The sequence below is a fragment of the Miniopterus schreibersii genome (assembly GCF_964146895.1).
Source record: "Miniopterus schreibersii genome assembly, chromosome: 4".
In the NCBI taxonomy this organism is placed as follows: Eukaryota; Metazoa; Chordata; class Mammalia; order Chiroptera; family Miniopteridae; genus Miniopterus; species Miniopterus schreibersii.
Window position 1 is genome coordinate 70,739,532 of NC_138105.1, and position 26,829 is coordinate 70,766,360.

General features: G+C 53.5%; 2 protein-coding genes across 7 annotated transcripts; one reads left to right on the top strand and one right to left on the bottom strand.

The window, feature by feature from the left end:
• The first annotated feature begins 751 nt into the window (after positions 1–751).
• On the top strand, positions 752–8,661 carry DDX39A (DExD-box helicase 39A). Of its 2 annotated transcripts, none has more exons than XM_081137254.1 (11): positions 752–855; positions 4,722–4,933; positions 5,030–5,157; positions 5,778–5,870; positions 6,235–6,418; positions 7,103–7,221; positions 7,568–7,699; positions 7,795–7,904; positions 8,007–8,151; positions 8,277–8,424; positions 8,511–8,661. In XM_081137254.1, the coding sequence occupies exons 2-11, from the start codon at positions 4,726–4,728 to the stop codon at positions 8,525–8,527; spliced, it is 1,284 nt and encodes a 427-aa protein (XP_080993380.1). In that variant the 5' UTR covers positions 752–855; positions 4,722–4,725; the 3' UTR covers positions 8,528–8,661. The 2 variants fall into 2 exon arrangements, with proteins under 2 accessions (XP_080993380.1, XP_080993381.1); XM_081137255.1 differs by having other exon boundaries at positions 786–909.
• Positions 8,635–25,248, bottom strand: ADGRE5 (adhesion G protein-coupled receptor E5). 5 transcript variants are annotated; one of them, XM_081137249.1, is made up of 20 exons: positions 24,752–25,242; positions 21,566–21,616; positions 21,258–21,389; positions 20,616–20,771; positions 17,351–17,479; positions 16,650–16,796; positions 15,932–16,078; positions 15,342–15,385; positions 15,162–15,239; positions 13,100–13,277; positions 12,911–13,018; positions 12,480–12,703; positions 11,725–11,901; positions 10,797–10,988; positions 10,291–10,517; positions 10,084–10,150; positions 9,868–9,959; positions 9,624–9,792; positions 9,425–9,523; positions 8,635–9,338 (listed from the first exon to the last, which is right to left on the bottom strand). In XM_081137249.1, the coding sequence occupies exons 1-20, from the start codon at positions 24,789–24,791 to the stop codon at positions 9,309–9,311; spliced, it is 2,487 nt and encodes an 828-aa protein (XP_080993375.1). In that variant the 5' UTR covers positions 24,792–25,242; the 3' UTR covers positions 8,635–9,308. The 5 variants fall into 5 exon arrangements, with proteins under 5 accessions (XP_080993375.1, XP_080993376.1, XP_080993377.1 ...); XM_081137250.1 differs by lacking the exon at positions 17,351–17,479 and having other exon boundaries at positions 8,639–9,338; XM_081137251.1 differs by lacking the exon at positions 15,932–16,078 and having other exon boundaries at positions 8,639–9,338.
• Positions 25,249–26,829: the final 1,581 nt, after the last annotated feature.

Consider the following 26,829-nt stretch of genomic DNA (forward strand, 5'->3'; position numbering starts at 1 on the left):
GGTGGGGGCGAGGAGGGTGGTAGGGTGGTGAGGGGTATGGTTAACTGAGAGGGACACAGAGGAACTTGTTGGAAATGTTCCATACCTTCACTGGGCAATAGTCACTCAGGTGACAATCTGTTCCCTTCACTGTAAACTTTACCTCAGTAAAGTACTAGGGGAAAACAACTTGATTTTGGTTTTGTGGCCTGAACCTGCACAGCCAATAGCACAGCGTCTGACTCCGGACGTGGCTCTCAGCAAACAGCAACTGTTGCTAAGACCATTTCTCTCACTACTGCCCCCCCCCGGGGCCACTTCCCCACTGCAGGGGCAAATGTCCTCTCCACGATGGAGTCATTCCAGGCTCCCCATTGTCCTCACAGCCTTTTCAGAGCCAATCCCCTGGAGGACAGGGAGGTCGCGATTATCGCCACTACAAAAGCCCTAAATTCCGTGCTCAGCGTAGATAGCACATTTCACGAGAGCTACACACTCATTGCACGTCAATCTGCCAGGCTTCGATTGCCAGTATCGAATATGGCGGCGCCCACCTTTTTCCAAACCCCGGTCACGTGACAGTACGCAGGCAGACGCAGGCCCAACCCACTTGGGCGCCTATTTTTAGATTGACCAATGAATCCGAGGCAAGAGGCACGCCCTCTTTCCTCTCTCCACTAATAGCATCCCGACATGTTTCTCAGAACCCAATCACCGCTTCCGCCTCTCTTGACTGATAAGCCAGCGGTCCAGTGAGCAGACCCTCAGTCGAACGCAGGCGGCAGGAAGCACTATAGCTCGTGTCCGGGGCGCGGGACCGGCAACCGTGGTCGGGCGACTCTCCTCGGAGCACGCGGAGGCGAACGGGGAACTCAGGTGAGCGGCAGGTTCTGGGCGCGGTGCCGCGGTGCGGAGACGTCGGACCTGCTGGTGAGGGGGCTAGGGGGGACGCCAAGGGTTGAGGGGAGAAGGATGAGGGGGCTCGAGACAAGGGGGGGCGGGGCGGTTGGGGCGCCCGCGCGCGAGGCTGCGGCCGTTGGACGCCGGGGCGCATGCGCCTGGGGCGGACGGCAGTTGGCGCGCGGGGCGCGGGGCCCGTTTTCGGGAGATGCAGTTATGGCGCCCGGCGCGGCGAGCCCTACTTAGGGGAGGAACCTACCTGTTCGATGAGACCTCGAGGCGTCTCGGGACTGTTTGGGGAGGGGTTCGGAGGGGTCTGGGGCCGCGAGAAACGAGTTTGTAGACGTGACGGGGTTCTCCAAGCCCGAGGGACTTCCCCTCCCCTACTCGGCTCTGTTCTTGCACCGCCTTTTTGGAGGATTTGTGGTTCCAGAGATTATGTCAAAAACCATGTTCAAGTAGGGAACAAAATGAAGTGGATATCCTTCCTGGGATTTGAGGATGAAAGGGTACGCGTGCGTGTCTGAATTGTCACTTGTGCCAGCTTCCTACTTCATCCGCTCCTGGGGCTTCAGCAGTTTCTTTCTCCCCCCTCTGGGCCGGACAAATCTTGCCATATCCTCTCCTGATCTAATTTGTTTTGAGCTTTTTACCCTGGCTAGAAAATTTTGTGCCTCAAACTCAGTATGTTCGCAAATCTGTCTACCTTTTAAAACAAAACGAGTTTGTTTGACCTCTTCGTTTCTTTTAAATACACCATCTCTTTTTTGGTCAGCTACATGAAGGCCAGCGTAGCAAATGCTGGCTGTCTTCTGCCCACAGATCCCCCAAGGCATGGTCCCACCTTGTAGAGTGGTCCACCCTCTTCCCTACTAAATAAATAAGGCCCCTATCTTGGTTAATCCTCTTTTCCTTGGTGACTGGTTTTCCCTGATGCTGGTCTCATCCCCAATTCCTACTGCTAGTTACTTGCTCTTGGGCAAATGAAAGGCAAATACTGATTGAGTCACTCAAATCTAAAACCTTATCAGAGATTCCCTAGTACAAACGCCCTGGACCTGACCAGTTCTTCCACCTTTGTCTTCTGCCGCTGTGTCAACCAGCCAGTCCTACTCTTCATTCCCCTAAAGGGTTTTGGAACTGACCATTTGTCCTGTTCTCCCTGCTGCCTAGGAAATGACCCCTTCCTGTCTTTGCCAGTCAGAATCCTCAGGGTGGTATCAGATGGCCTCTTTCAAGAATCAGATAAGAGTTCATTCTCACTTTAGCCTCTAAACTCTTCCTTGAGGCTTTGATTTTCCATTTACTCAGCCATTACTGTTGAGTGCTTACTTGGTGTATGCCAGGTCCTGTTCTAGGCTCTTGGCTGGCATGACTTGAGGGGTGCTTTTGAGATTGGGGCCAGCAGGAAATGCCTTTCTGTAGCAACATGCCTGAAGGAAGTGGAATTTGTGACCATTCTGGGCAGGAGGAGCAACAAGTGCAAAGGTGCTGAGGTATGTTTGAGGCCCTCCGTTTAAGGCCAGTGAGGGAGGGCAATGGGAGAGATGAGATCTGACTACAGATGGGATCAGGTCGTGTAGGGCCTGGTAGGATGGTGAGAACTCTTTGAGTTTTATTCTGAGCCCATTGGGAGCCTGTGGAGGGTTTTGAGTGGGAGTGACATTCTCTGACTTACCTTCTATGTAGGCTCCTTCTGGCTCCTGTGGGAGAGTAGGTGGAGGGTCATGAGAGATGGAAAACGGGGACACCATTGAGGGGGCTGTTGACATAATCCAGGCAAGAGATAATGGTACCCAGATTCTCATCCGACTATGGATAAACTGGTATTGTATTCCCATACAACGAAATATTCACACATGAAAAGAAATGAAGTACTGATACATGCTACAACATGGATAAATCTTGAAAGCATGCTGTGAAAGAAACTAGATACAAAGGACCACATATTATACGGTTCCATTATATGGAATGTCCAAAATAGGCATATTCAAATAAAAGAAAGACTAGTGGTTGCCAAAGGGGATGGGGGAATATGATGATAGTTAAAGGGTAAAGAGTTTGTGTGAGGTGGTGAAATGTTCTAAAACTGACTGTAGTGATGATTGTATATATCTATGATTACACTAAAAACCGTTGAATTGTACACTTTAATTGATGTAGCATGTGAATATCTCAATAAAGTTGTTCTAACTTTATTATTAGTATTACTTTTTAATCCTCACCCTAGGGTATTTTTTCTATTGCTTTTCAGAGAGTGAAATGGGGGGAAGGGGAGAGAGAAACATCGATGTGAGAGAGACACATTGATTGGTTGCTTCCCACTCTCTCCCTTACTGGGGTTGGGGATCGAGCCTGCAGCCAAGATACGTGCCATTGGCTGGAATCATACCTGGGACCCTTCAGTTGGCGGGCCGACGCTCTAACCACTGAGCCAAACCAGCTAGGGCAAGCTGTTCTAACTTTAAAAAAGAAAGGTAATGGCAGCTTGGGACCTCCAAGGTAGCAGGAGTGAGATCTGGCCTGATTGTTTGGGTGGGATTTGTTGGCTGATTGGAAAGGTGAGAGAAGAGACAGCCCTTGAGAGAATGGAATTGCCTTTTCTGAGATGGGGAAGCAGCCTGTGGGGAGAAATGGAGGGTTTTGCTCTGGGCATTTTGAGCTCAACTTACAAAGGGAAATGTGGAAGAGGTGGCTGGTAACAGTCTGGAGTTGAGGGGAATTGTCGCTGTTAGAGACAAGTTTGTGAGGCCTCAGCACAAAGGTGAATACTCGGGCCAGATGAAGTTTTGGAGAGAATGAGTGACAGGAGGGCCATAAACTGGGCCCAGGACCCTCTGCACCCAGCTCAGGAAGAGGGGCTCCTTCAGCACTTCTACCCTCTAGATTGGAGGCTGGGGTGGGGCAAGAGTGACAAAAGATAGTATTGTCAGGTTTGGGTCCCTGTAGCACATCTTGCACCCAGTAGGTGCTTTGTGTGTATTGGATTAAATAAAGCCAGGAGGTGAGGTAGCTTTGTGTTCCATTTACCATCTCAGCTTCATTTTTATTGGCCCAGGCCCAATGGGAGGCCTTTTCATGAGAGCATTTAATTATTCCCCAGTGCAGACCACAGAGAGCGGGAGGAGCCAGGGCTGGGCAGTCACTGCTCTCTCACAAACTCAGATCTTTGCAGCATCAGTTGGATACCCTTTGGATTGGTGGTGATTGATAGGGACAGGGTTCCTGTAGGCTAAGTCATCTTAGGCATTTCATTAGAACTGAGACCAGAATGCTGTGAAGGAGGCATTTGTGCAAAGGCCTGGGAAAAGCTCATTCTGATGTCAGTGGGCTGTAAAAGCTTGGGGTAGGGATTAAGTGAGTGAGCAACCAAGCAAGGCTGGGGTGATTTGAAAGAGGTGGTATGGAATGAGGTTGGCAGGGGCCAACGAGGTGGGTTGTGAAGGCTGTGGGAGGAATTGGGATATCACTCTTGAGAGCAAGTGAAGCCTTTATGGAGGGTGTGTGCACACATGTGGGTATAGCTAGCAGGGTGCAGGGAGAGCTGAGGTGGTTTAGATGAGAGAGGTAGAGATGTGGCCACAACAGCCTGAAGCTGGGGTGCTGCACAGATGGAGCTGATGAGATGTGCTGCTGGAGTCAGTGTGGGGAAATGATATCCTGTCTTGGCTTCATCAGCTGGGTGGCTTTCTGGGCTAGCCCCTAAGATGTGACCCCAGTGCATTGCCCCTCTTGGACCTGTGTCAACCACCAGCAGCTGCTGTGTAGCCTTCTCCTTTACTGGTGGGTTTTCCTGCTTGCATCTCAGTTGCTTCTCTGAGCCCTTCCTCCTTTGTTCTCAGCATTATGGCAGAACAGGATGTGGAAAACGAGCTTCTGGATTATGAGGAAGATGAAGAGCCCCAGGCTCCTGCAGAGAGCACCCCAGCGCCCCCCAAGAAAGATGTCAAGGGGTCCTACGTTTCCATCCACAGCTCTGGCTTCCGAGACTTTCTGCTGAAGCCTGAGCTCCTCAGGGCCATAGTGGACTGTGGCTTTGAGCATCCATCTGAGGGTATGACTCCCTGTTCCTCCCCCGTCACACTCCTCTGACGGCCCACACAAAGGGAGAATCCGGTTTCCAATCACTCGTGGGCTTTTTCTTCCCCAGTTCAGCACGAGTGTATACCCCAAGCCATCTTGGGCATGGATGTCCTGTGCCAGGCCAAGTCTGGAATGGGCAAGACGGCGGTCTTCGTGCTGGCCACTCTACAGCAGATTGAGCCGGTCAATGGACAGGTGGGTGGGCGTCCTCCCTCCCAGGCCTAAGCTACCTGAGGTAGCTTAGACTACAATGTCTCCTGTTACAAATTTCTGTTTCCACATTCTTTTTGTGGGTTTTTAAAATGAAGTACAGTACTTACTTTTAACAAAATCCCCCCCCAAAATAATAAGCCAAGAGAAGCAATAGGAAAGTGTCCACAGTTTTGCCATCCAGAAACATGGTTGTTATTTCACTGTGTACTTTCTAAATTGTCCCTGTTTTTGAAGGAGGGTTATACTGCACACAGCTTTGTTACTGCTATAGTTGCTGACAGGCCGTAACTGTCTTCTTATGTCACGAAAATTGTGTTCCACTCTCGGGGGATAATTGAAGTGAATACCAGTGTTCTGTTTTTGTCATGTTGGGACAACATCCTTGTGCTGTATGTGGGTGCACAAGCCTTTGTTTCCTTAGGGTACATGGTGAAGGAGGGAGGTTTAGTGAGAGGCGGTGGTATGGTTTCAGAAGGCCAGTGTAGTTGGAGAGCAGAGACTGAGCACTGGGCCTATCACTGGCTAGAGAGCAGTAGTGTGGGCTCTAGCTGGGGAAGATTTAGGATACTGCCTTGAGTGAGTCTTTCCTGCCCACCCTACAGGTAACGGTCCTGGTCATGTGCCACACTCGGGAGCTGGCCTTTCAGATCAGCAAGGAGTATGAGCGCTTCTCCAAGTACATGCCCAGTGTCAAGGTAAGCCCTCTTGAGCTGTTCCTGGCGCCATATAGTCCTCTGCAGCCTGGCTGGCCTCAGCTCTGGCCCAGCCAGCATTTACCAAGCTTGGCTGCAGCAGCTGCCTTTGAGGTTTGCTGTGGTTTATACTCCTTAAAAGCCTGATGAATTAGGCATGGCCTCCAGAGGCCTTCACAGGTCCCATCCCTGGGCTGCTTTTCCGTGGAGCTGTGCCCAGGCTCTCAGGCCTCTCTAGGCTTGGGGTGTTGGGGCCTGCTGCAGCCTGAGTTGGCAGCGCCACAGGCTGGGTGGCTGTCAGCATGGAATGGGGTGCATGGCTTCAGCCCTTAGGTGGGCAAAAGTGACTTTTTCTCCACCTGTATAGGTATCCGTGTTCTTCGGGGGCCTTTCCATCAAGAAGGACGAAGAGGTGTTGAAGAAGAACTGTCCCCATGTCGTGGTGGGGACTCCAGGACGCATCTTGGCACTTGTGCGGAACAGGAGCCTCAACCTGAGAAATGTGAAGCACTTCGTGCTGGATGAGTGTGACAAGATGCTGGAGCAGCTGGGTGAGTGTCCTTGCCGGGTCTGTGAGCACTACTGGAGACCCAGCCAGCCACACCTTCCCCTCACAGCTCCCCAGACTTCAGAGCCAGGTGGGCCCTGACAGGGCAGGCCAAGGGGTTCCCCAAAGTGGGGTCACGTGGGTGGCTGGCAGGTCTGTAAGTGCTTTTAGGGCAAGTTCTTGTTTTGGCCGAATGAGACCTGCTACTTCTGACCCCAAGCTGAGTTGGGACCACAGGACCCAAATGAGCCACTGTCCTGCACATATACACATTAACCCTAGGCTTCCATGGCCTCTTCTCCTGCCGGGTTAGTTCTAGACTCCCCTGCCTGCCCTCAGTGAGCCCTGATAGGGCCGGTCAGAGATGGGGCTTGTGTCCTGGGAGGCAGCTGCAGCTCTCACCCCAGCAGCTGTCTCTGCCTCAGGCTCCCTTCCCTGAAGCGTGGCTCGAGGTGCCCTGGCACGGCTGCTCCGCTCTGGCAGCGTGTAAGTGGATTGCAGCTCCTCCTGGGCCTGCACTTACCCCAAGTCCAGCCCCACAGGCATTGGGGACTTGCCCCTCCCTCCACTCCTTGCTCACACCGCCCTCATCTTGGTGCCAGTTTGGGAGGGGCTGGGACTGGTCTTGGGGGGCGGTCAAGATGTGGCAGGTGCTCATGCCCACCTTTTTCTTGCCCTTCCCACCCAGACATGCGGCGGGACGTACAGGAGATCTTCCGCCTGACGCCCCACGAGAAGCAGTGCATGATGTTCAGCGCCACCCTGAGCAAAGAGATCCGGCCTGTCTGCAGGAAGTTCATGCAAGACGTGAGTAGGGCAGTGGCCAAGACCTCAGTGTAGCAGCTTTGGTCCTCCTGGGTCCTGGGGCCCAAGCTGACACTGCTGCATGACACCCACACTGCCCTCACAGCACAACAATGCTGGGAGGCTTGCAGAGCCCTCCATCCTCTGTCTTGTCAGATTGGGAGCTGAGCTTGGTCCACACCTGAATCAGACCAGAGCTTAGATCCAGCTGTTGGGAGAGAAATGTTTACTGGGTACAGCAGCCTCTCTGGGAAGCATCGCAGCATGGAGTCACTCCTGGAAGGTTCTGGGCAGGCGAGGTGCCCAGAAGTAAGCCCAGCCTGCCCCTTCCTGCTCCCCTCCCCCCCAGCCCATGGAGGTGTTTGTGGACGACGAGACCAAGCTCACGCTGCATGGACTGCAGCAGTACTATGTCAAACTCAAAGACAGCGAAAAGAACCGCAAACTCTTCGATCTCCTGGATGTCCTAGAGTTTAATCAGGTGACATTGCTGTTGCCTGTTGAGAGGGGTTCTGGGCCTTTGGAAGGACAGTGCATTGGGACTCTGGCCCTGACTTCGCTGCCTCCCTCTGGCAGGTGGTGATCTTCGTGAAATCAGTGCAGCGCTGCATGGCCCTAGCCCAGCTGCTTGTGGAGCAGAACTTTCCAGCCATCGCCATTCACAGGGGCATGGCCCAAGAGGAGCGGTGAGTACATGCCGCCATGAAGACCTAAGGCAGGACTCTCAGAGGGAGTGCTACCCAGTAACTCTGTACCTAATGGCCACTTCTTGTTCCTCTTGCACCTAGCCTGTCACGCTATCAGCAGTTCAAGGACTTTCAGCGGCGGATCCTGGTGGCCACCAATCTGTTTGGCCGAGGGATGGACATTGAACGAGTCAACATCGTTTTCAATTATGACATGCCTGAGGACTCGGATACCTACCTCCACCGGGTGAGTGGCCCCACAGAGGTGTCACCTCCCTGATGACCCCTTCTTGGGGTGGAGACGTGGCCTGGCTTGTCCTCAGATCTTGAGGTTGTGTCTTTGACCTGACCTGTGCTCCTGTCTCCCTGCAGGTGGCCCGTGCGGGTCGCTTTGGCACCAAAGGCTTGGCTATCACTTTTGTGTCTGATGAGAATGATGCCAAAATCCTCAATGATGTTCAGGACAGGTTTGAAGTAAATGTGGCAGAGCTTCCTGAAGAAATTGACATCTCCACATACAGTAAGTGACTCGGGCAGGAGGGGTATACTGGGGCCCTGGGGGCCTCTCCTCCTCCTCTCACTGGCTTCCCCATGTGTGTCTTACAGTTGAGCAGAGCCGGTAACCACACATCTGATATCCCAGAGGCACCCTGCTTCCCACGTGCTGCTTCAAGGCCTCTTTCTAGGTGACAGTGGGGCTTTCTTTTTACTGTTTAAAAGCTGTAGATTTGTGTAAGAATAAATTTTTATTATGGAAGCCTGGCTCCCACCCATCTGTTTGTTACTGGTCTCTTCGTATTTCACAGACACAATGGGCCTGGTCCTTGAGCCCCCAGCCAGTCAGCAAAGCCACTTTCTATATCAGTGTGAAGTTTAATTTTAAGTCTCAACATTGAAAAGTTTATACAAAAAACCCCAAAAACCTTACACAACATCCACGACCTTCAAAATAGTGAGAACCCTCTGCCCAGGAGGCAGACTGGCTTCTGTACCGTGAGCCACAGCAGCAGGGCCAGCAGGGGCCCTGCCCTTTTCCCATCCTTGATCTCAGTCTTAGCTTAACAGGAAAGTTGAGCCCCAGTACCCTGGCCTGTTGTTCTGTAGCAAAGACAGATAAGTAGGAGACCAGGAGCCCTGTCTGTCTGGGCGTTGTGTACCAGGGCAAGGGGCTACAGCCTTGGGCCAGCTCCTGCCCACCCTGGGTCCCAGCTGGGGTGTGGCAGAGGCAGCCACAAGCAGGTCCATCAGTTCCAACTCCACCCTGGCTATGCTCCTGGGCTTGTGCCAGAGAACTGTTGATGCCCCTTTTTTGGGGCAGGAGGGCAGAGGGAGCCAGGGTGGTGGGAGAGGAGGGCACAGTCTTCAGCATGTGCAAAAGCTGCTGGCCTGGCCAGAACCTCGTGGTTACATTCCAGACTCTGATGGCCTGAGGACCTGGAGAGAGAGGAGCCAGTGAGGACTGAGTTTGGCCCAAGGTTGCCTTCTGGCCCCGGCATCTCCACATCAGGCTTGGCCCTTACCCTAGTCTGGTTGTTGCTGGAGCTGGATGTGGATGTGGTGAAATCCGAGTACTTATTCCCAGTGACCATGCAGGCCCACTTCTGGTACTCCTCTCTCACCTGCAGGACCCAAGATGCTATGTCAAGGGGGAGAGGCAGCCCCCAGAAGTAGGGGAAGGGGGAGGGTACCAGCCTCCCCATAACTTGTCCCAAAGCCCACCTTCTTGTTGAGCAGGCAGTGCAGCAGGAAGAGGAAGACACCCTGCAAGCAGTTGAGGATGGTGAAGGCATAGGCCAGGACCTGGCTTCTTGGGTTGAAGAGGAACAGGCCGAAGACCCATGTGCAGCCCAGCACCAAGAGCTGTGCGATGGCTGTGATGGTCAGCACCCTGGGGGGAGGAGGGCAGCTGCAGCAGGGGGCCACCCCACACATCCCCCCTTTCCCTGTCAGCTCCTGCCCTCACCTGGCCTTCTTTAATTCCTTCATGTCTGGGTTGATCTCAGAGAACTTCTGAGTGAGCTTCCAGACAGTTATCACAAAGATGACAGCATTGCACTGGATGGGGAGCAGAGAGTTTGGATTAGGGGTTGTCCTTGGAACCCGGAGAGAGCTGGTCTGTTGGGCTCAGTGATGAGCTAGGAGACTCAAGCTTTAAGGGGTGAGCGTGGGGGGCAGTTACCAATATGATGAATGTCACAGGTCCCAGGAAGCTCCAGAGGAAGCCGTGGGCGGGGTCCAGCCAGCAGCTGGATGAGAAGGTTCTGATCAGGAGCCAGAGGGGGACTCGAGGGGAGTGGGGCACTGTGTGTGGTGTTAGCCCCACGCCCCTGGCCTGCCCCTGGCCCTGTCCCCCAGCCCTCCCATCGGCCCACTACTACACACTCACTAGATAGTACGGCCGTAGCCCTTGCTCCAGGTGGCTGCCGAGATGGCCACAATGAGCCCGGGAACGCCATAGCCGATCAGGTAGAGCCAGTGTTTGCTCAGGCCCTGGCCCCGGAATACTCGCACCACGAGGAAGTAGAGCTCCAGGCCCTCGAGGCTCATCCAACAGAAAGCAGCCAGGAAGCAGTAATGCAGCAGCCCGGCCACCAAGCGGCAGCGCAGCCCGACCTGTTGGGCGGGACGACATAAACGCGGGGCGGGGACACAGGCTGCCATGCCAGTTCCCTACCAGAGCATTGTGGTGGGCGGTGGCATGGGCTGGAGGGTAGGCGGGGTTGGGGCGTGGCCAGGACCTGCTCAAGCTGGTGTGTGGACTGGGCCAAGTCTAAGGGGGGTTCTCCCCTACCTAAACCTGGGATGACAGAGTGGGCAGGACTACTACTACCCTGGGACTCAATGGCGGAGCACCCAGGTATCAGTTGAGTACTCCATGGGGAGGGGCCTCACCTCGCCTCCTTGGTTCTCAATGCCCGCTAGAAATATGGCAGAGCCCAGAAAGAGGCATATGCAGAGATGCAGGTGCATGGTGGTGCGCGAGCCCTGTATGGGCCGCACTAGCAGGAAGGTGAGGATACACAGCAGCAGGCAGACCAGCGACAGCGCCAGTCCCACTTTGGTTATCAGGGCCAGCTTCAGGTCCTAGATGCAGGATGGGATGAGTGGGGCTTGATCAGCACTCTGATGCCCTCTGCCCTCCTTGGTCACACAGCCCAGACCCACCTGGGACCTGCGTGGCCTGCAGGACTCAGATCAGGCTGATCACCTCCCCCCACCTCTTCTGCCTTCAACATCTGAGCAAACCTGCTGCGTCTCTGTCATCCTAAATAACCCCCCCCCCATACACACCCATGGGTGCAGCAGGGATCCCAAAAGTTCCCCAGTGAAGTCTTGACTGTCACATCCTTTTCCAACACTGATGGGTCCCCTTCTCTGACCTCATCTCCCGCCCCTATCAGCTCACAAGTCCTACATTTTAGTACTTCCTGGGCCCCTGGCCTGGACCACCTACCTCCTCTACTCTGCCAGGCCCATTCCAGTTTTGCACATGGCCCAGTTTGTTTATGGATCACCTGAGACCACACAGAAAGTTGTGCTCTAGCTTTTAGCGACATTTAACAACTGGATCCAGGTGGGTTGTCAGAGGGGCACTAGCTGGAACAGGGCCTCCAATGTTAGGCCACACTGTTTAGTTGCTGGGTCATGGGGGTGTGTCTATGGGTCCCAGGGAAGGGGCTGAGGGGGCATGATATGGAACCACCTGGGCTGTGCAACCATACAAAACCAGTTGGGCCACACTATCAAGAACCAGCTGCTTATCTCACCTATGCCAACCTTCCCATCTGTGGGCTTTTGAGGTGGCCCTGGAGCTGCTCACCTGTATATCATAGTGGGCCATAAGGATGGCAAAACTGCTCAGGTGGCTGCATTGGCAGGTGGTGCTCCCATTCATACTGCCTAGCCTCTGGCAGCCTGTGGTGGCCCAATACCCACCACTGTCGTCACCCTTCCAGAAGGCACAGATTAGCTCCTGCCGTGTCCCGGGCTTCTGTGGCTGTGGACAGGTGGGAGTGGTCAGAGATGTTAGCCTAGAGTCCACTCTTGGGTTCTGAGCTTGGGCTGGATCTGACGAAAGCTGCTTTTCATTGACAAGGATTTACTAAGCACCTACTGTGTGTGCCAGGCCAGGGCACAGCAGTGAACAGGGCAGACACAAATCCCTGCCCTTGTGGGGCTGATATGCTCATTAGGGAGACAGGCAGTAAGTAATAAACCTAAAAGATAAGTAAACTAAATAGTGTTTTAGAAGGTGATAAGTGCTATTAAAAAAATTAAAAGCGGATAGGAGAAAGGTAGGGCATTATTGATTACACATTGTAATTTTAAATAAGGAGGTCAGAGAGAGCCTAAAAGAGAAGCTGGCATTTGAACAAAGATTAGAAACAAGTAAAGGACTGAATCGTGAGGGAAAGGTGTCCCAGGCAGAGAGCACAGCAAGTGCAAAGGCCCTGTGGTATGCTTAAGGAAGTAGCAGAATGAAAGGGAGTGGGGAAATGAAGACTGCAGAGGGGCCTCCATGACCTTGGCTATGAGGTGAACAGTGGGGCTGATCCTCCCCACCCAAAGACTCACAGTGTGGGAGAAGTAGAAGGTGACGGGGGGGTCTAGTTTCTCCGTGTTCTTGTTGCTCAGAAAGACGGTGTTGACAGCTGAGAGGAGACTGAGCTGAGCACCTTTGACAGGACTTTCATGTATTCTTTCCAGCTGGGTTTTCTTCTCAGAGTCCAGCTCCAAGGAGGCATTGGCCACCAATTTCTGCATGTTCTTGCTGGAGAATATGCCTGCCACAGTGGGGCCTAAGGGACAGACATGCTGGCTGCCTTCTCCTGGCCTTTCTCCCACCTAAGACATCTAAATTAGGCTTGGCCAGTCCATGGTGATGCCTAGAGTCCCTCACAATGGCTCAGTTTCCAATTGTTACATATTTGGAGCCTCATCCCTAGCCACATCCCAACTCTCTCTTCCCTCTCCCATGGGTACCCACTCCGGCTCCCTGCTGTTACCTGAGTCCCCGACTACAGCTGCCTGAGTCCAGTTCAGCAGCATTCGTGCGTGGGTCTGGCCCATGGTGACGGTTCCCTTCCCTTGATCCTGGGTCATCAGGGACAGCTCTGAGGGGAGAGAGGCAGTGACTGGGGGCTCTGGATGCAAGATGGGGCCCGGCACTGGGGCAGGGCAGGAAGAGGCCTCACCTGTCTTCAAACGGGAATGGTAGGTGAAAGAGGGTTCAGGTATGGTCTTGGCCAGATTCCTCAGGACTTCTTCGAGGTATGACAGCAGGTAGGTGGCCATGCGGTGCCGGTCAGGCAGGGCCAGGGCCTCCAGTTCCCCAAGACCTTCCAGTAGGTCATCCAATGACTCGATGAGTTCCTGGGGGTGATGGGTGGTAGTTGCTGGGTCACTGCACCACAGGGACTACCCAAAGGACCCTGATCTCACTCCCTCACTAGGGAACACACTGGAGAACCACCCAGGTTGCCTGGGGGACAGACACGGGAATCATCTAGACACACAAGACAAGTATGGGAATCGAGTATGCGCCTGTGTGCACATATAACCATGGCACTTAGCATTTATCAGTCACTGACTTTCTGCCAGGTTCTCTTCCAAGTCTGCACTGTCCAGAACAGTCTCCACGAGTCATGTGACACCATATTGAAATGGTAATATTTTGGATCTATTGGGTTAAATGGAATCTTCATGTTAATTTCACTTGTTTACTTTTTTTTTTAATCCTTACCCGAGGATATTTTTCCATTGTTTTTCAGAGAGAGTGGAAGGGAGAGGGAGAGAGAAACATTGATGTGAGAGAGAGACATCAATTGGTTGCCTCCAGTATGCATTCAGAACGGGGCCAGGGATAGAATCTGCAACTGAGGTACGTGCCCTTGGCTGGAATCGAACCTGGGACCCTTCAGCCCACAGGCCGACGCTCTAACCACTGAGCAAAACTGGCTAGGACTACTTTTACTTTTTTAATTACTATTTTTTTAATCCTCACCCAAGGATTTTTTATTGATTTGAGAGAGAGAGAAACATTAATGTGAGAGAAAAATCGATCTGCTTCCTCCTGTATATGCCCCAACCAGGGATCGAACCTGCAACCTTCTGGTGTATGACCTGACACTACAACTAATGGAGCCACCTGGCCAGGGCTACTTTTACTTGTAAAAATAAAGCCACTGTGCCTGGCCGGCATGGCTCAGCAGTTCGGCATCGACCTAGGATCCAGGAGATTGAAGTTCGGTTCCTGGTAGGGGCACATGCCTGGGTTGTGGGCTCAATCCCCAGTCAGGGGCATGCAAAAGGCAGTCGATCAATGACTCTCTAAGCATTGATGTTTCTCCCTTCTTCTCTCTGAAATCAATAAAGACATATATATATATTTTTAAATATATCTTTATTGTTTTTAAAGAGAGGAAAGGAGAGGGAGAGACAGAGATATAAACACCAATGATGAGAGAATCACTGATCGAGCCCGCAACCTGGGCATGTGCCCTGACTGGGAATCGAACCCCCATCGCCTGGATCCTAGGTTGACGCTCAACTGCTGAGCCACGCCTGGCCGGGCAATAAAGACATATTTAAAAAATAATAAAGCTACTGGAAACTTTAAAATGACATAAGGGGCTCATATATTTCTACTGGGCTAAGTGCATATACTAAAACATCTAATGCTTACTGTGTGCCAGGCATTATTCTTTGAGCCTTTTCTTAGTTCATTTAAACCTTAACAACCACTGTATGAAGCAGGAGACAGACCCAGAGGGGGAGTCACTGGCCTGAGGTCACGGCAGTTAAGTGTGTGGGGGATTTGAACCTTTGTGGCTCGGCTCCAGAGGCAAGGTTCTTAATTGCTCCATTCTGCTGCCATTATATCCCTCTTGAGTGTGAGTGTGTATTCATGGGCCCTGTTCCAGCCACTGGGAGACCCAGGAATTGGGCTGTGTATGTACATCTATCTGTGTTTGTGTGATGGGGATATACAGGGTGTCCCAAAAAATGTATACATACTTTAACAGCTGATAGTTCAATTTTGAAAATGAAATGTACTTTAATAAACACTGCCTTTATAATTATTCAAAATGTGTGTACATTTTTTGGGGACATCCTAAATATGGTGTGTGTATATTGTGCATACAGCCACATGTGTTTCTCTGATCGGAGGTCCCTCCTTGACCTATCTCCGCTCACACTGAAGCATTCCCCAGCCACTCCACACTGTCCTGGGGTCCCCCCAGGTCATGTCCTTACCCGGGCAGTGTCCTGGGCTGAGGTGGGCTTCAAGTCTCTGCCCAGATCCTGGAGTTTTTCAAAGAAGTGGGAGAGACTCTGGGGAGAGAGATGAGGGGTCAGAGAACCTCACATGTGGGTGGGGGATCATAGAAGAAAATGGAGGCACCTTGCCTTCTAGTCCCTGCTGTAGTCACTCACCTGGCTCTTGATTCCAGGGGGCAGAGTCCAGGTGGGGAAGATCTCTGCAGGGGACAAAACAGCTGTCCATTAGGTATGAGAGAGTGTGTGTAATGTGTTGGAGGCAGGGTCTAGGGTCAGGCCAGGTACCTTCATATTGAGCAGTCCTTTATTCAGGAATCCAGGGCCCCTCTCCTCTCTGTCTCACCCCCTTCCCTGTGTTAGTGCCCCCTGCCCCCCATCCCTGGGCTGGAGGTGATGACACCTGGTGACTGCACATCCCTGAGTGGCAGACAAAGGGATTGTGGGAAGTGTGCAGAGGCCTGACACATAGCAGTTGAGCCACGTACAGATGTACAGGTTGTGAGATATTAAATACCTTTGTCCCAATTAGTTATTAGATACTGCTTGGGATCCCCCAGGAGCTTTCCCCTTGGTACCTCAGCTACTTCCCCAGGATCCACAGATCTTTTCCCATTCAAAAGAATTAAAGCCTGGCACAGCCGGGCACCCTCAGATTCATTCTGTTGGGTTCCTGCGGGTGCCACTGAGTATGTGATCAGATGGTTTGGGTTGTGGGTCTTTGAGAGTGTGGGATCTGAACTCTGAACCTTCACAGACAGTGTTGTTTCGGTCCCTGGAGGAACCAGGAATCGGCTGCCAACCAGGGAGACAGGAGCACTTATAGCTTCCGACAGTGTTGAGGCAGTTGGTGGATTTGTGGCAGGGGTTTTGCTCTGAGGTGCATTCATCCACATCTGAGAACAAAGCCAGAGCATGAGGCCCTCCACTCCCTGCAGGCATCCTTCCTGCCCCTTCTCTCAAATTCCTTAGTTCACACCGAGGACACCCCTATTAAGTCCCATTTACCAGCCACCTAGCCTGTCAGGATACAAATTTGTGATGACATTTTCCACTATAAAAGCACCATAAGCTCAGAGTGTCCCTGCAAGGTGGATAGGGTAGGACTGTGTGTGTGCAAGTGTCATCCCAAAGCTGTGTCCCCCACGTGTGGTGTAGATGGATTGCGCGGGGACCTGTGATGGACTTTTAACCAGGGAGGCTGTGACACTGATAGCTCCCCTTGTGTTGGTGCTGTGGGTTGTGGCACTTCTGCCATCCAGAGCTGCACTCCTGCCCTTACTAGAACATAATCAGAAGCTCAGCCCTGCCCAGCCCAGTCCTCTTCTCCTCCCTGCCTGCACTGAGGACACACCGTTGCTGAAAGTGCTGCCACCCCTCCTCTGCCAAAGCTTGTTATGGCAGCTTCCTTTAAGATGGCTCAGCAAAGTAAAGATGCAGTACGTTTATGGGATCTGAACTCCGAACCTTCACAGATGGTGTTGTGTGGGCCATTGGGGGACTCAGGAATCGGCTTCCAGCCAGGGCGGCAGCGACACTTATAGCTGCTCACGATGTTGAGACAGTGGGTGGATTTGTGGCAGAGGTTTTGCCCTGAGGTACATTCATTCACGTCTGAGGACAAAGCCAGAGTGTGAGCCCCTCGCTCCACTTCCTGCACCCACTTCTCATTGCCTGGCACTAAGGACCCCACTGTTAGTACACATACCACTACCTGGTGACCTTCAACTTCACCCTTAAAGCACCTTATGGTGGCCTCCCTGCAGGATGGACATGGTGGGGACCATAATCTCCAGGTTATAGGTGGCAAAACCAAGAGGGAAACTGAGTCATGGGGGCTGGACTTCTTGACCAAGGACTCCTGCCTTCTCCCTTCTGGGCCCTGGCCCTGGCGCCCTTTCTGGGAACCGGAAGTCACCTCCCTTTGCTGCATGTGACAGATGAGGAAGGGAAGGGTCTGGGGTACTCACAGGGGCTCCGCAAGGAAACCCAGGCCCAGAAGGCCCTGCCACCTCCCTGCTCTGTGGCAGGGCCTTTTGGGGAGGTAAATCGATAGGGAGGCCCTTGGCAGGCCGTTGGTGTGTCTCCTGTCTCCTGGGGCTGCGGGACCTGCCTAGGCTCCTTCCTCAGCTCCAGTCCAGCCTCACAGTATCTTCTGGGGCCTCTACCTTTGCATTGCTTCGGGTCCTCCGGATTGAGCTCAAACCCTGGCAGGCACTTGCAGGTGTAGCTGCCCTCGGTGTTGACACAGGTGTGACTTTTACAGATTCTGGGGTTCTGCTGACATTCATCCACATCTGCAAAGGGAGGGAGGGTGGTGGATGCCTGCAGCCATGGGCAGCCTTCAGGACTGGCAGTCAGCCACGTTTCCTGGCATAGAGGCACCTGGAAGGCCCCACTACCTGCTCCCAGGTGAGTGGTGCCTTTTCTGATTCACATGGAGGTATCCAATGGTTAAGCATGGTGGCCTAGATGCTCCATTGTCCAAATGTGGCCAGAAGTGGACCAAGTCCTCCCTGCCAGCTCTGACTCCCTAGACTCCTGGGCAGCTCCCAGCCAGGACAGGGACATCACTGCTACCTGTGTCCCAGCCTGAGGACTTAGGCAATGGCCAGGTGGGCCTTCCTGGAACGAAGTGCAGGAGAAATGCCGCATTCCCTGAGCAGGGCTTATTTTGGTGGCCTTTGTCCTGACTCCCCCATGGTGGGTGCTGCTGGCTGTGTTCTCCTTGGAATCCTGGTGACTCTGCTGAGACAGTGCTCTCCCATCCACGTGAATTCTGAGACTCCAGTCCATGGAGATGGACCGAGAACCACCCCTGAGTCTGACCCCACCAGGACAAGGCTTTTAGGCAAGGGCCCAGACTATGAAAATGTGCCAGATAGACCAGAGCTACCTGGACAGTGGGTGCCAGGCCATGATGGACAGTGGGGCTCACATCCAGCATGCAGCCTTGGGGCAGTGAAGGTGCCTATTCTGATCCCTGTGAAGGTAGCCCTGGGCTGGCAGGAAGTGATGAGAATCCACATGTGAGCAAGGCCATTGGTGGTCAAGGCCTGGTGCTGGAGCAGGGAGCAGGAAGCAGGAAGCAGGTGCTGATGGGTAAAGGGGCAGGTGTTTCTGTTCTCCCACTTGGTACACAGGCCTGTGGGCCTTGACAAGAGGGGCCCAGCCTCCATCTTTTGTCCTCCAGTGCCCCCCACCTCTTCGGGAGAGGGCCAAGCCTGGAGCAATGATCCCCAATGACGCCCTTTGTTCACCCAGCTCTCGGAGCTCAGGGCAGGGTGAGGGAGGTTGACATCACCCTGCCTACCCCTGACATGTAATCTTTCTGGGTCCTGGTCATTCAAACTGCCCACAGTCCCATGAACTGAAATTATTGGGGAGGGTCAGGGTGGAGGCTTGCTTGGGGAAATAGATGGAGGCTGAGTGGCTGAGAATTGGGGTCAGGGTGCCAGGAGGCATCTTCTCCAGGTGGGGGTGTCAGCCAGAGGCAGAGCCAGCTGGGTGAGGTGGGCCTGAATCTCCCTTCTCCCAATTTTCTTGATGGGGTTCCAGGGTCCATTATGGTCCAGGGAGTCTGAGAGGGCTCCTCACTTGGCCAACCCTGTGTTGGTTCCGGTGGCATCAGGTCTCATCCCAGCAGTCATTGGCGATGGTGAAGACATGCTCTGTGCCATGAGCTCTTGAAGTATCTTGAATGCCATCACCCTCATTTGTTTTATGCAATAAGATGCCAGGTTAGCAGGGAAGACATCCCAAACTTCTGGAAATGGCCTCTGCAGAGGTTTCTGAGCCTTGGGGCTCAGAGAGGGTTGGGAGACCAGGTAGGTGCCTGGGCTGGCCCTTTGATGCCTGGAGAAAGTGGGGCAAGCAGCTGAGGATGTGGCCTGGGTCTCCTGCTCAAAGCAGACCTCATGGACCATGACGCGAGTAGACCTGTCCTCAGGTGCGGCAAAGGCTGAAATGCTGAGCTGGGCAGGTACACAGACGGCTCCCTGAGCCCATCACGAAGCTACGTCTTCAGGTGGCAGGTCCTGACCCAAACCAGCAGGCTGCCCTCTCCCTTGAGGTCCCACCTCTCCCACCTCACTCTTGTCCAGCCACATCTCTGCCCAGCAGCTCTAGCCCTACCTCTCAGCCCTGGCCTGCATCTAACACAGCAGCACATCTCAGTACCCACAGCCACCACCCGCGCACAGCGCTCGCAATAGTCCAGGCGCACTGAGTGGGATCCATGACCACCATGTGCAGCTGGGCAGGTTGCTCACTGCACAAGGGTGTCCAGCCAAGGAGGCAAATGGGGGCTAAAAACCAGCTCACTCTCCATTCCCCAAACCCACTGTGTTCACCTGGAGACGAGGGACCTTTTTCCAATTCACATAAACGCTCTGCCCTCTGGCCAGGCTACATATTTGGGGCATAACACCCACCCACAGAGGCCCCTGTGGACCAGAAGTGCGGTGGATAGAGCCTCCCACTGATGCCCCCTTCCCTTCCCCCAGGAGGCTCTGCCACCTCCCCCTGCACACAGGGCAGGAGGGAAGGGGATGGGACCCTGGTTTCAGGTTCTACTCTCGGCAGCAGGGCCAGACTTCACACCCTCCTCAGAGTCCTCCAGGATCCTCAGCTCAGCCTCCTCCCCTCTGTATTCTGCACTAGCTCCCTCTCCCTGGGTGAGTCGTGGCTTCTGCCTGACCACTGCTGGCCCTATCTGCCCCTGTGGATGCCTAAAGCCCCTTCCCTTCCTGCCTGCTCCCCCTGGAAAGGGGGCAAAGCTTGGTGATGCTTGGAGGCCTGGCTCCTCCTGGGTCCCTGGTGAGGAAATGGGCCGAGACAGCTGTTCTCTGAGCAACCACCCTGAGGCACGGTCCCCTGGGATGTCCATCCTCGAGTGGGTGTGTTAGATCGGAATGATTGTAATCTAAAAACCCAAGAGCCACCACCAAGTTGTGCTCTATGATCTCATGTACCTTCCTAGCAATTCTGTGAGGTAAGTACCATTGTCACTCCCTTTTACAGATGGGTAAACAGGCACAGAGACGTGAAGAACGTGTTCGAGGTCACAGTTAACAAAAGGAAAAGCTACTTTTGTTTTTATCTGTAAAAGATAGGCACTCTTTTTTTTTTTTTTTTAACACAAAAATCACAATAATATTATCACATCTCACACATTACCACTGATTTCTGAATAAATGTCCTGGCCAGCATCGTATACACAGCTGTCTGGTAACAAAACCAGGATTTGTGTCTTTGGCTCTCACGCCACCCTGCTTCTCTATGCTGGTGGGATGGGCACAGGCACACTTGTCCCTACTCAGACCTGGGTGCTGCACCTCTAACCAGGACCCTGCACCCTTTATGCTGCAGGAATAGCTCTGGTGACTCCAAACCTCATGGACGGGGAGACGGAAGATGCAGGGTCATTCTTACCTTTACATGTGTTCTCACTCTCAGTAGTGAAATTTGCTGCCCCAGAAACAAGCTCATATCCTGGGCTGCATGTACAGTAGTAGCCCCCCTCTGTGTTCTTGCAGTCTGCGAATTTTCCACAGGACACTTTCGAGGATGGTCCGCATTCGTTGATGTCTGGAACAAAACGGGGTAAAGAGTCACCTCCCAAAGGCATGAGTGCCCTCAGGGCAGACAGCCTCGTGTCCTACTAGCATGGAGCCTGATGCATAATCAGTGTCTTCTGGGAAAGAATTAGACTCTCAGGCAACAGTGCTGCGGCTGGGCTGTGGCTGGAGCAAGCCATTCCTGAAACCCACTCAGTCAGCTCTGCTCTTCTCAGCTTTCTGCCTGTCACCCTGGATTTGGATACAGGAGGAAGTGCTGAAGTGGTGGGTGGGTGGAAGGTCCACATCCCCCTCCCCAGTCCTGGAAGGGCAAACTGAGGCACAGATTCCAGACTCCTGGAGACCAAGCTCCTCTCTCTATGAAGCTTCTCATTTTTCACCTTCATATCTTTTTCTTCCTCTTTTCTCTGTCCTGATGATGGTCTGAGAACAAAGGCTGAGGACCCCAACCACCATCACGTCTCCATGTGCCCCTCCACCACCCCAACCTCTGTACCATCACAAGGGTCCGAGTCGAAGGTGAAGGTGAAGATCTCCCCAGATGAAGAGTTGAATCCCTTAAGGCAGCGACAGGCAGTGTCATTTACATATTCGGAGTGCGGAGGGCACCATGAGCCATTGGCAGAGGCTGTGGGGATAGAGACCATAGTCAGATGATAAGGGCTGAGCCAGAGGCTGGAGGGGGCAACCCTGAGCACCTCCCCCCTCGCCCCTCTGCAACAGGCCTTTCTCCTGCCTGGGCTGAGAGGCGCAGGTGGGGGTTGGGACTCTGGCTATGGACTGAGTTACTCCCAGCAGACTCACCCCTGGTGTTCTGGGGTCCATCTTCCAACAGAATCAGCAAGACACACAGCGCTGGAACAGAGATGGAGGGTCAGGGGGAACACAGAACAGGGGAGGGTTAACAGGGGCCTGAGGGTGACACATCTGAAGGACAGGGACTGCTCACCCCTCCTAGGCTCGGGCTCTATCCATTACTGAAGGAGACACTGGGCCCACGGCTAGAGGGTCTGCTCCTATCGCCTGAAGGTGGCTTTCAGGAACTTAGGATGGGGAGGGGTCTGAGCCTGGCAGGGGTCTTGGGTTCTGCTGACCTGTGGGCAGCAGTTCAGGAAACAGACTGGAGCCAGGTGGCCTTCGTTCTAACCCCAGACCTTGTCAGGTGCCTCAGTCCCTCAGTTTCCCCTTCTGTAGAATGGGATGAAGAGGGGACCCATTTCCTAGAGTAGTGTGAGAGTTAAGCTCACAAGTACTGCCTGGTGTGTCCAAGTGTTTACTGTCATCATTTCTTTATGTAAAAATGAAGGGGGTTGGACCAGGTGTTATCCCAGATCCTCCAAATCTAAGGTGCTCCGGTCCCCACTCCCTTCCTCAGGGATACAGATGCAAGCACACTGTACCCATATCTGTCAGCCACAACGACCAGCTTGGGACCCTGTAGTGACATTTCACCCTGGCTCCCTGCACACAGGATGATGCTGTGGGCTCATGTTAGGGGTGGTGCTGCATGGGCACCCCAATCCTGCTCTTTCTGCCACTCAGGGCACCCCTTCCCAGGGCATGTCCTGGGGGTCCTCCTCAAGTTATCAGGGGTTCTAGAGATGAGGACCTCCTTGCTGTTCACCAGAGAGACAGACAAGGAGACAGAGATGGAGAGAAAATGAAGAGCAGACAGAGACAGGGAGACAGACAGAAAGAGGGACAGAGAAGGCACTAGAGACATAGAGAGGAGAAAGGTGACAGAGAGGTGGAGAGAAAATGAAGAGATGAGAGAGAGACGAGACACAGAGAGATGGAGAGACAAACAGAGAAGCAGAGTTAAGAAGACGGTTCTCGAGAGAGATGGACAGAGAAATAGGGAACTCCTAGAAAGAGAGAGAGATGCCAGAGATTCGACAGAGGGACACAGAGATAAAGAGACTGAGAGCGAGATACAGAAAGAGAAACAGAAAGAGAAGGGGAAGGGAGGGAGAGTGGAGGGCGACTGGGCAGCATGTGGGGGTGTGGGGAGGGCTTGAGGGATCCATCCAGTCCCTGCTGATCTAGAAATGCTGGGGAGGCAGCCCAGACCCTGATAATCCAGGGAGACCAGATAGGGGAACAGTAGATGGAGGGATGGGGGCCAGAGAGGTGTGGCAGGCATGAGTCATTTCCTGGGCCAAATGAGGGGATAACTCATGGCTCAGTCCCCCATGGAGGGGCTCCCAGGGGAATTTTGGGTCAGTCATTGTGACCACAGCTTGAGGAGCTGTGGGGGTGCAGACTGGCAAGTCCCCTGAGCACTCAGCCCCAATGTCCAAACTCGATACCCCTCAGGCCAGCAGAGGGCAAAGATCGCCCTCCCCAGGCCCTCCTAGATGTGGTAAACAGGTTGGAATTCCTGTCTTCCTCTTCTGGCCACAGGGTTTAGTTAGTTCTCCCTCGGTGGGAACCCAGTTCCTCTCTGTAGGACAGACCACAAAATGACCTTCACTGGCAGGGTGGGACCTGGGTCAGTTCATCCCCAGCTCCCAAAGCCCCAATAGCAACTTTCATGCTCACAACTGCCCTAGGAGGCAGAGGCTCTGCTTATGTCCATTCTGTAGATGGACAAACTGAGGCTTAGAGCCCAGAAAAGGCTTATGGAGAATCTGGTGTAGAGGGGGCTGGGAAAGGTGGAAGTGAGGGGTCAAGTTCCCCAGAACCTGCTGGGAGGGGTTCTTTGTGTTGAACTGGGCTTTCCTCCCTCACTACAGAAGCTGCTGGGCCAGACCTTCTCCATCTGGGGCCTTGGAAGTCACCCAAACAGGAGCCTGGAGAGGAGCTGCTGGCCTTCTGCTCCCAGTGCCATCTGGTTTGCATTCCCCTAGCTGAGCCCTGAGCAGTCAGATTCCTGCTTAGGGACCCTGTGGCAGGGGTGGGGCAGTCATTCTCTCCTTGCTCCTCCTGCTAGGACCCCACGGTGCATCCCCCCCAGAGCCACCAGTGAAATAATAATAGTAACATTAAAATAATAATAAGTACTGTTTACTTAATTCTTACTGTGAACTTAACCCTTAACTCAACCCTGTAAAGTGACCAGTCTTGCCCTGCCCCATTTCACAGAGGTGGGAAGTGAGGATCAGGGGCTCTGTGACTTGGCCCCCTGAACATCAGCCCCTTCAGGTGTCCTCCACACAGACTTGGTAAATTTCCTAAAAATCATCTAATTGTATGCATGCAACAGACGAATTATATGCTATGTAAGTTACACCTCGATAAAGCTATAAAAAACAGCTCACGCCTGTCACCCTGTGCCAGCACAGGGAGCCCCATCCCTGTGACCTGGGGAAGTTCTGATTGGCACCCCAAATGTCATTTCTTAACTCTCTTTGTTGCTTGGTTGCCCAGGCAACGAGCTGCCCTGATAACCGTTAGAGCTACCGGGGTGGGGCGGGAAGGGAGGCAGGGGAAGTCACAGCAGAACTCAAGTTCCAACCCACAGCTGAGTCCCAGCTGGGTCTGGGGGAGCAAGAGTGGGGTCTCTGGGGCTTCCCTGCCGCTGAGACGATGGGAGATGTATTGGAGTCACCCCATAGTGGAAGGGTCCCTGTCTTCAGCTCCCTAACGCCCGGCTATGCCACCTGTTAAGAGTGACTTCCTGAGGGGGTCACAGCACTCACTTTTTGCCCCTCTCCTCCCCCCGCTTTACTTTCCCCTCTTAGGGAGCAGCTTTCAAAGTGGATCCAGAAAGGAGCTTGGAGATTCCTCTGGGGGTGGGGGAACAAGCTCTTACAGCACCCGGGGGGTCCCTGCCCTGGGTGGGGTTGCCAGGCACTGCCAGCTGCTCTCCCCATGTGCCGGTGGCATCTGCCTAACCATGTGGCTTCCTCCATGTCAGGCGCCAGGACTGCCAGCTCTGCCTATTTCTCCACGGGTGGTGGTGGTGGGGAAGACGGGGAAAATGGAGGAACCGAAGGGGTGCTGCCAGGGGCTCCCTGGCCCCTCCCAGAGAGGTCCCCAAATTCTCACCGTGTAGGACGTGGAAGACGCGGAGGCGCCGACCTCCCATGGTCTGAGCTGCCGGCGGGGGAAGCAGAGGTTGGCAGGGCGATCCCGTGTCTCCAGGATGGGCAGCTGTGCGTAGTTTTGTGGTCTCTGGACCTTTATAAAGTGTGGGGGGGGAGCCACTGCAACAGGTCCCTCCCCGGAACTGGTGGGGCAGCTGGAAGCCAACAGGAAAATGCGCTCAAAACATAGACCCAGGAGCGCTGCGCGCGCGCGCACACACACACACGCACACACACACGCGCACACACACACACACACACACACGCGCGCACACGCACACGCACACACACACGCGCACACACACACACGCACACACACACACGCGCACACACACACACACGCACACACACACACGCACGCACGCACACACACGCACATGCACACACGCGCGCGCGCGCACACACACACGCGAGCACACACACATATGCACACACACACACAGTGTGTACCCTGCTCTCAGATCCTCTGCCAGCTGTCCCACCGTTTGAACTTCTGACAAACATTCTGACCCCCTGTGCTCTCTGGCACTTACCCCAGGGCAAAGGGGGGCAGTGAGGGCAGGGGTGGGGGAATCTTGTCCAGGGGGCTGTTTAGATTGGGAGGGGCCACGTCTGAAATGCCTCGGGGCTTACAAATTGGGGACTCCCCTGTGCTCACTGCCTTAGAATGTCCTACTCTCCAAGGCCAGCCCCTGAGCTAAGGGTACTCCCGCCCCCCTGATTTTCAGAGGAGGAAACAGGCACAGAGAGTCCAGAGTCCACATAGGGGCTGGAGGAGCATGAAGGTGTCCTTCATGGATCCCAGGCAGGCAGCAAGTAGAGAAATTTCAGACCACCAACGGGCCACAGTGCTGGAGACCGCCTTTCTGGGTGAGGGTTTCCCCTGGTGGGAAACTTACATTTCAGGGGTTTGTGGGCACCGAGTTAACCAACAGAGAATCACATGGTAGGAAAGTTGTTTCCTTTTTGAATAAGTCACATGACTGGCTTGTCTCTGGGGCCATCTAGTAATTTTTAAAATAGCCGACTACAGTATTTATAAAGAACTTAATCTGCGCCAGGCCTGACTCAGGTGCTGTGTCTATTTCAACTCATTGACTGCAAAACACCTATGAGGCAGGTGCAGCTCTGCCTCCCATTTACAGAGGGGGAAGCTGAGGCACAGCTAACAAGTAGCTCAAACAGAGATCCACAGGCAGGAGCCTAGTCCCCGGGGCCCAGGAGAAAGTCTCTACCGGGTACTAATGTGTCTTTAACACCTTAGTGGCCCTGAGGTTTATCCCGCTAGCATCCGTGGTTTTATGTTCCTTGTGTTATTATTTTTAAGTTTATGAGTCTCAGGGCAAAAAAAAGGTTTTCTAGTTATGACATCAATATATGTTTCGTTTTTAAATGAACAGATTCAAGGATGCAAGAGTGTAGAAAATTAAAGAAAATATTAAGTCCATCATATTTCGAAAGGGGAAGACTCTGGTCATGGAAAAATAAGGTCACCAATGGCTGAAGGCAGAGAGGCAACATCCCAGGGACAGTGGAGCATCCTAATCCCTAGAATTAACCCCTTCCTACCCACTGCCATTCCCTTCACCTGAACAGGGAAGGGGTTCCAAGGGGCCTGGGGAGGGAAGTGGACATTGGAGGAGGCTCGGAGGAGAGGGGGCCAGACCAGGTCTAGAGTGCATTTTGGCTCTTTTCTCAAAAAGCTGGAAACCCCAGGGCTGGACGTCCTGCCCTATAGGCCAAGGTCTGACAGCTGGTTCCCGGAGAAGCTGGGGGGGGGGGGGGGTGAGAGTCCCAGCCTGGGGGAGGGGGGATGTTTGGCTCCAGGGTGTTGTCCCCACACTGTCCACATGGCCATCCATTGTTTTGCCTTCTCATCCCTCAGGATGTGCCTTGGGCCCTTGGAGCAGGTCTAACCTGTCTGGGACTCAGTTTTCTCCTCTGATGAATGGGATTTAAATGCCTACCCAATAGCCTCAAGGAGCAGGGTGAGGAAGAACTGGCGTAACATAGGAGAAGAGGCTTTGAGATGTTTGCTAC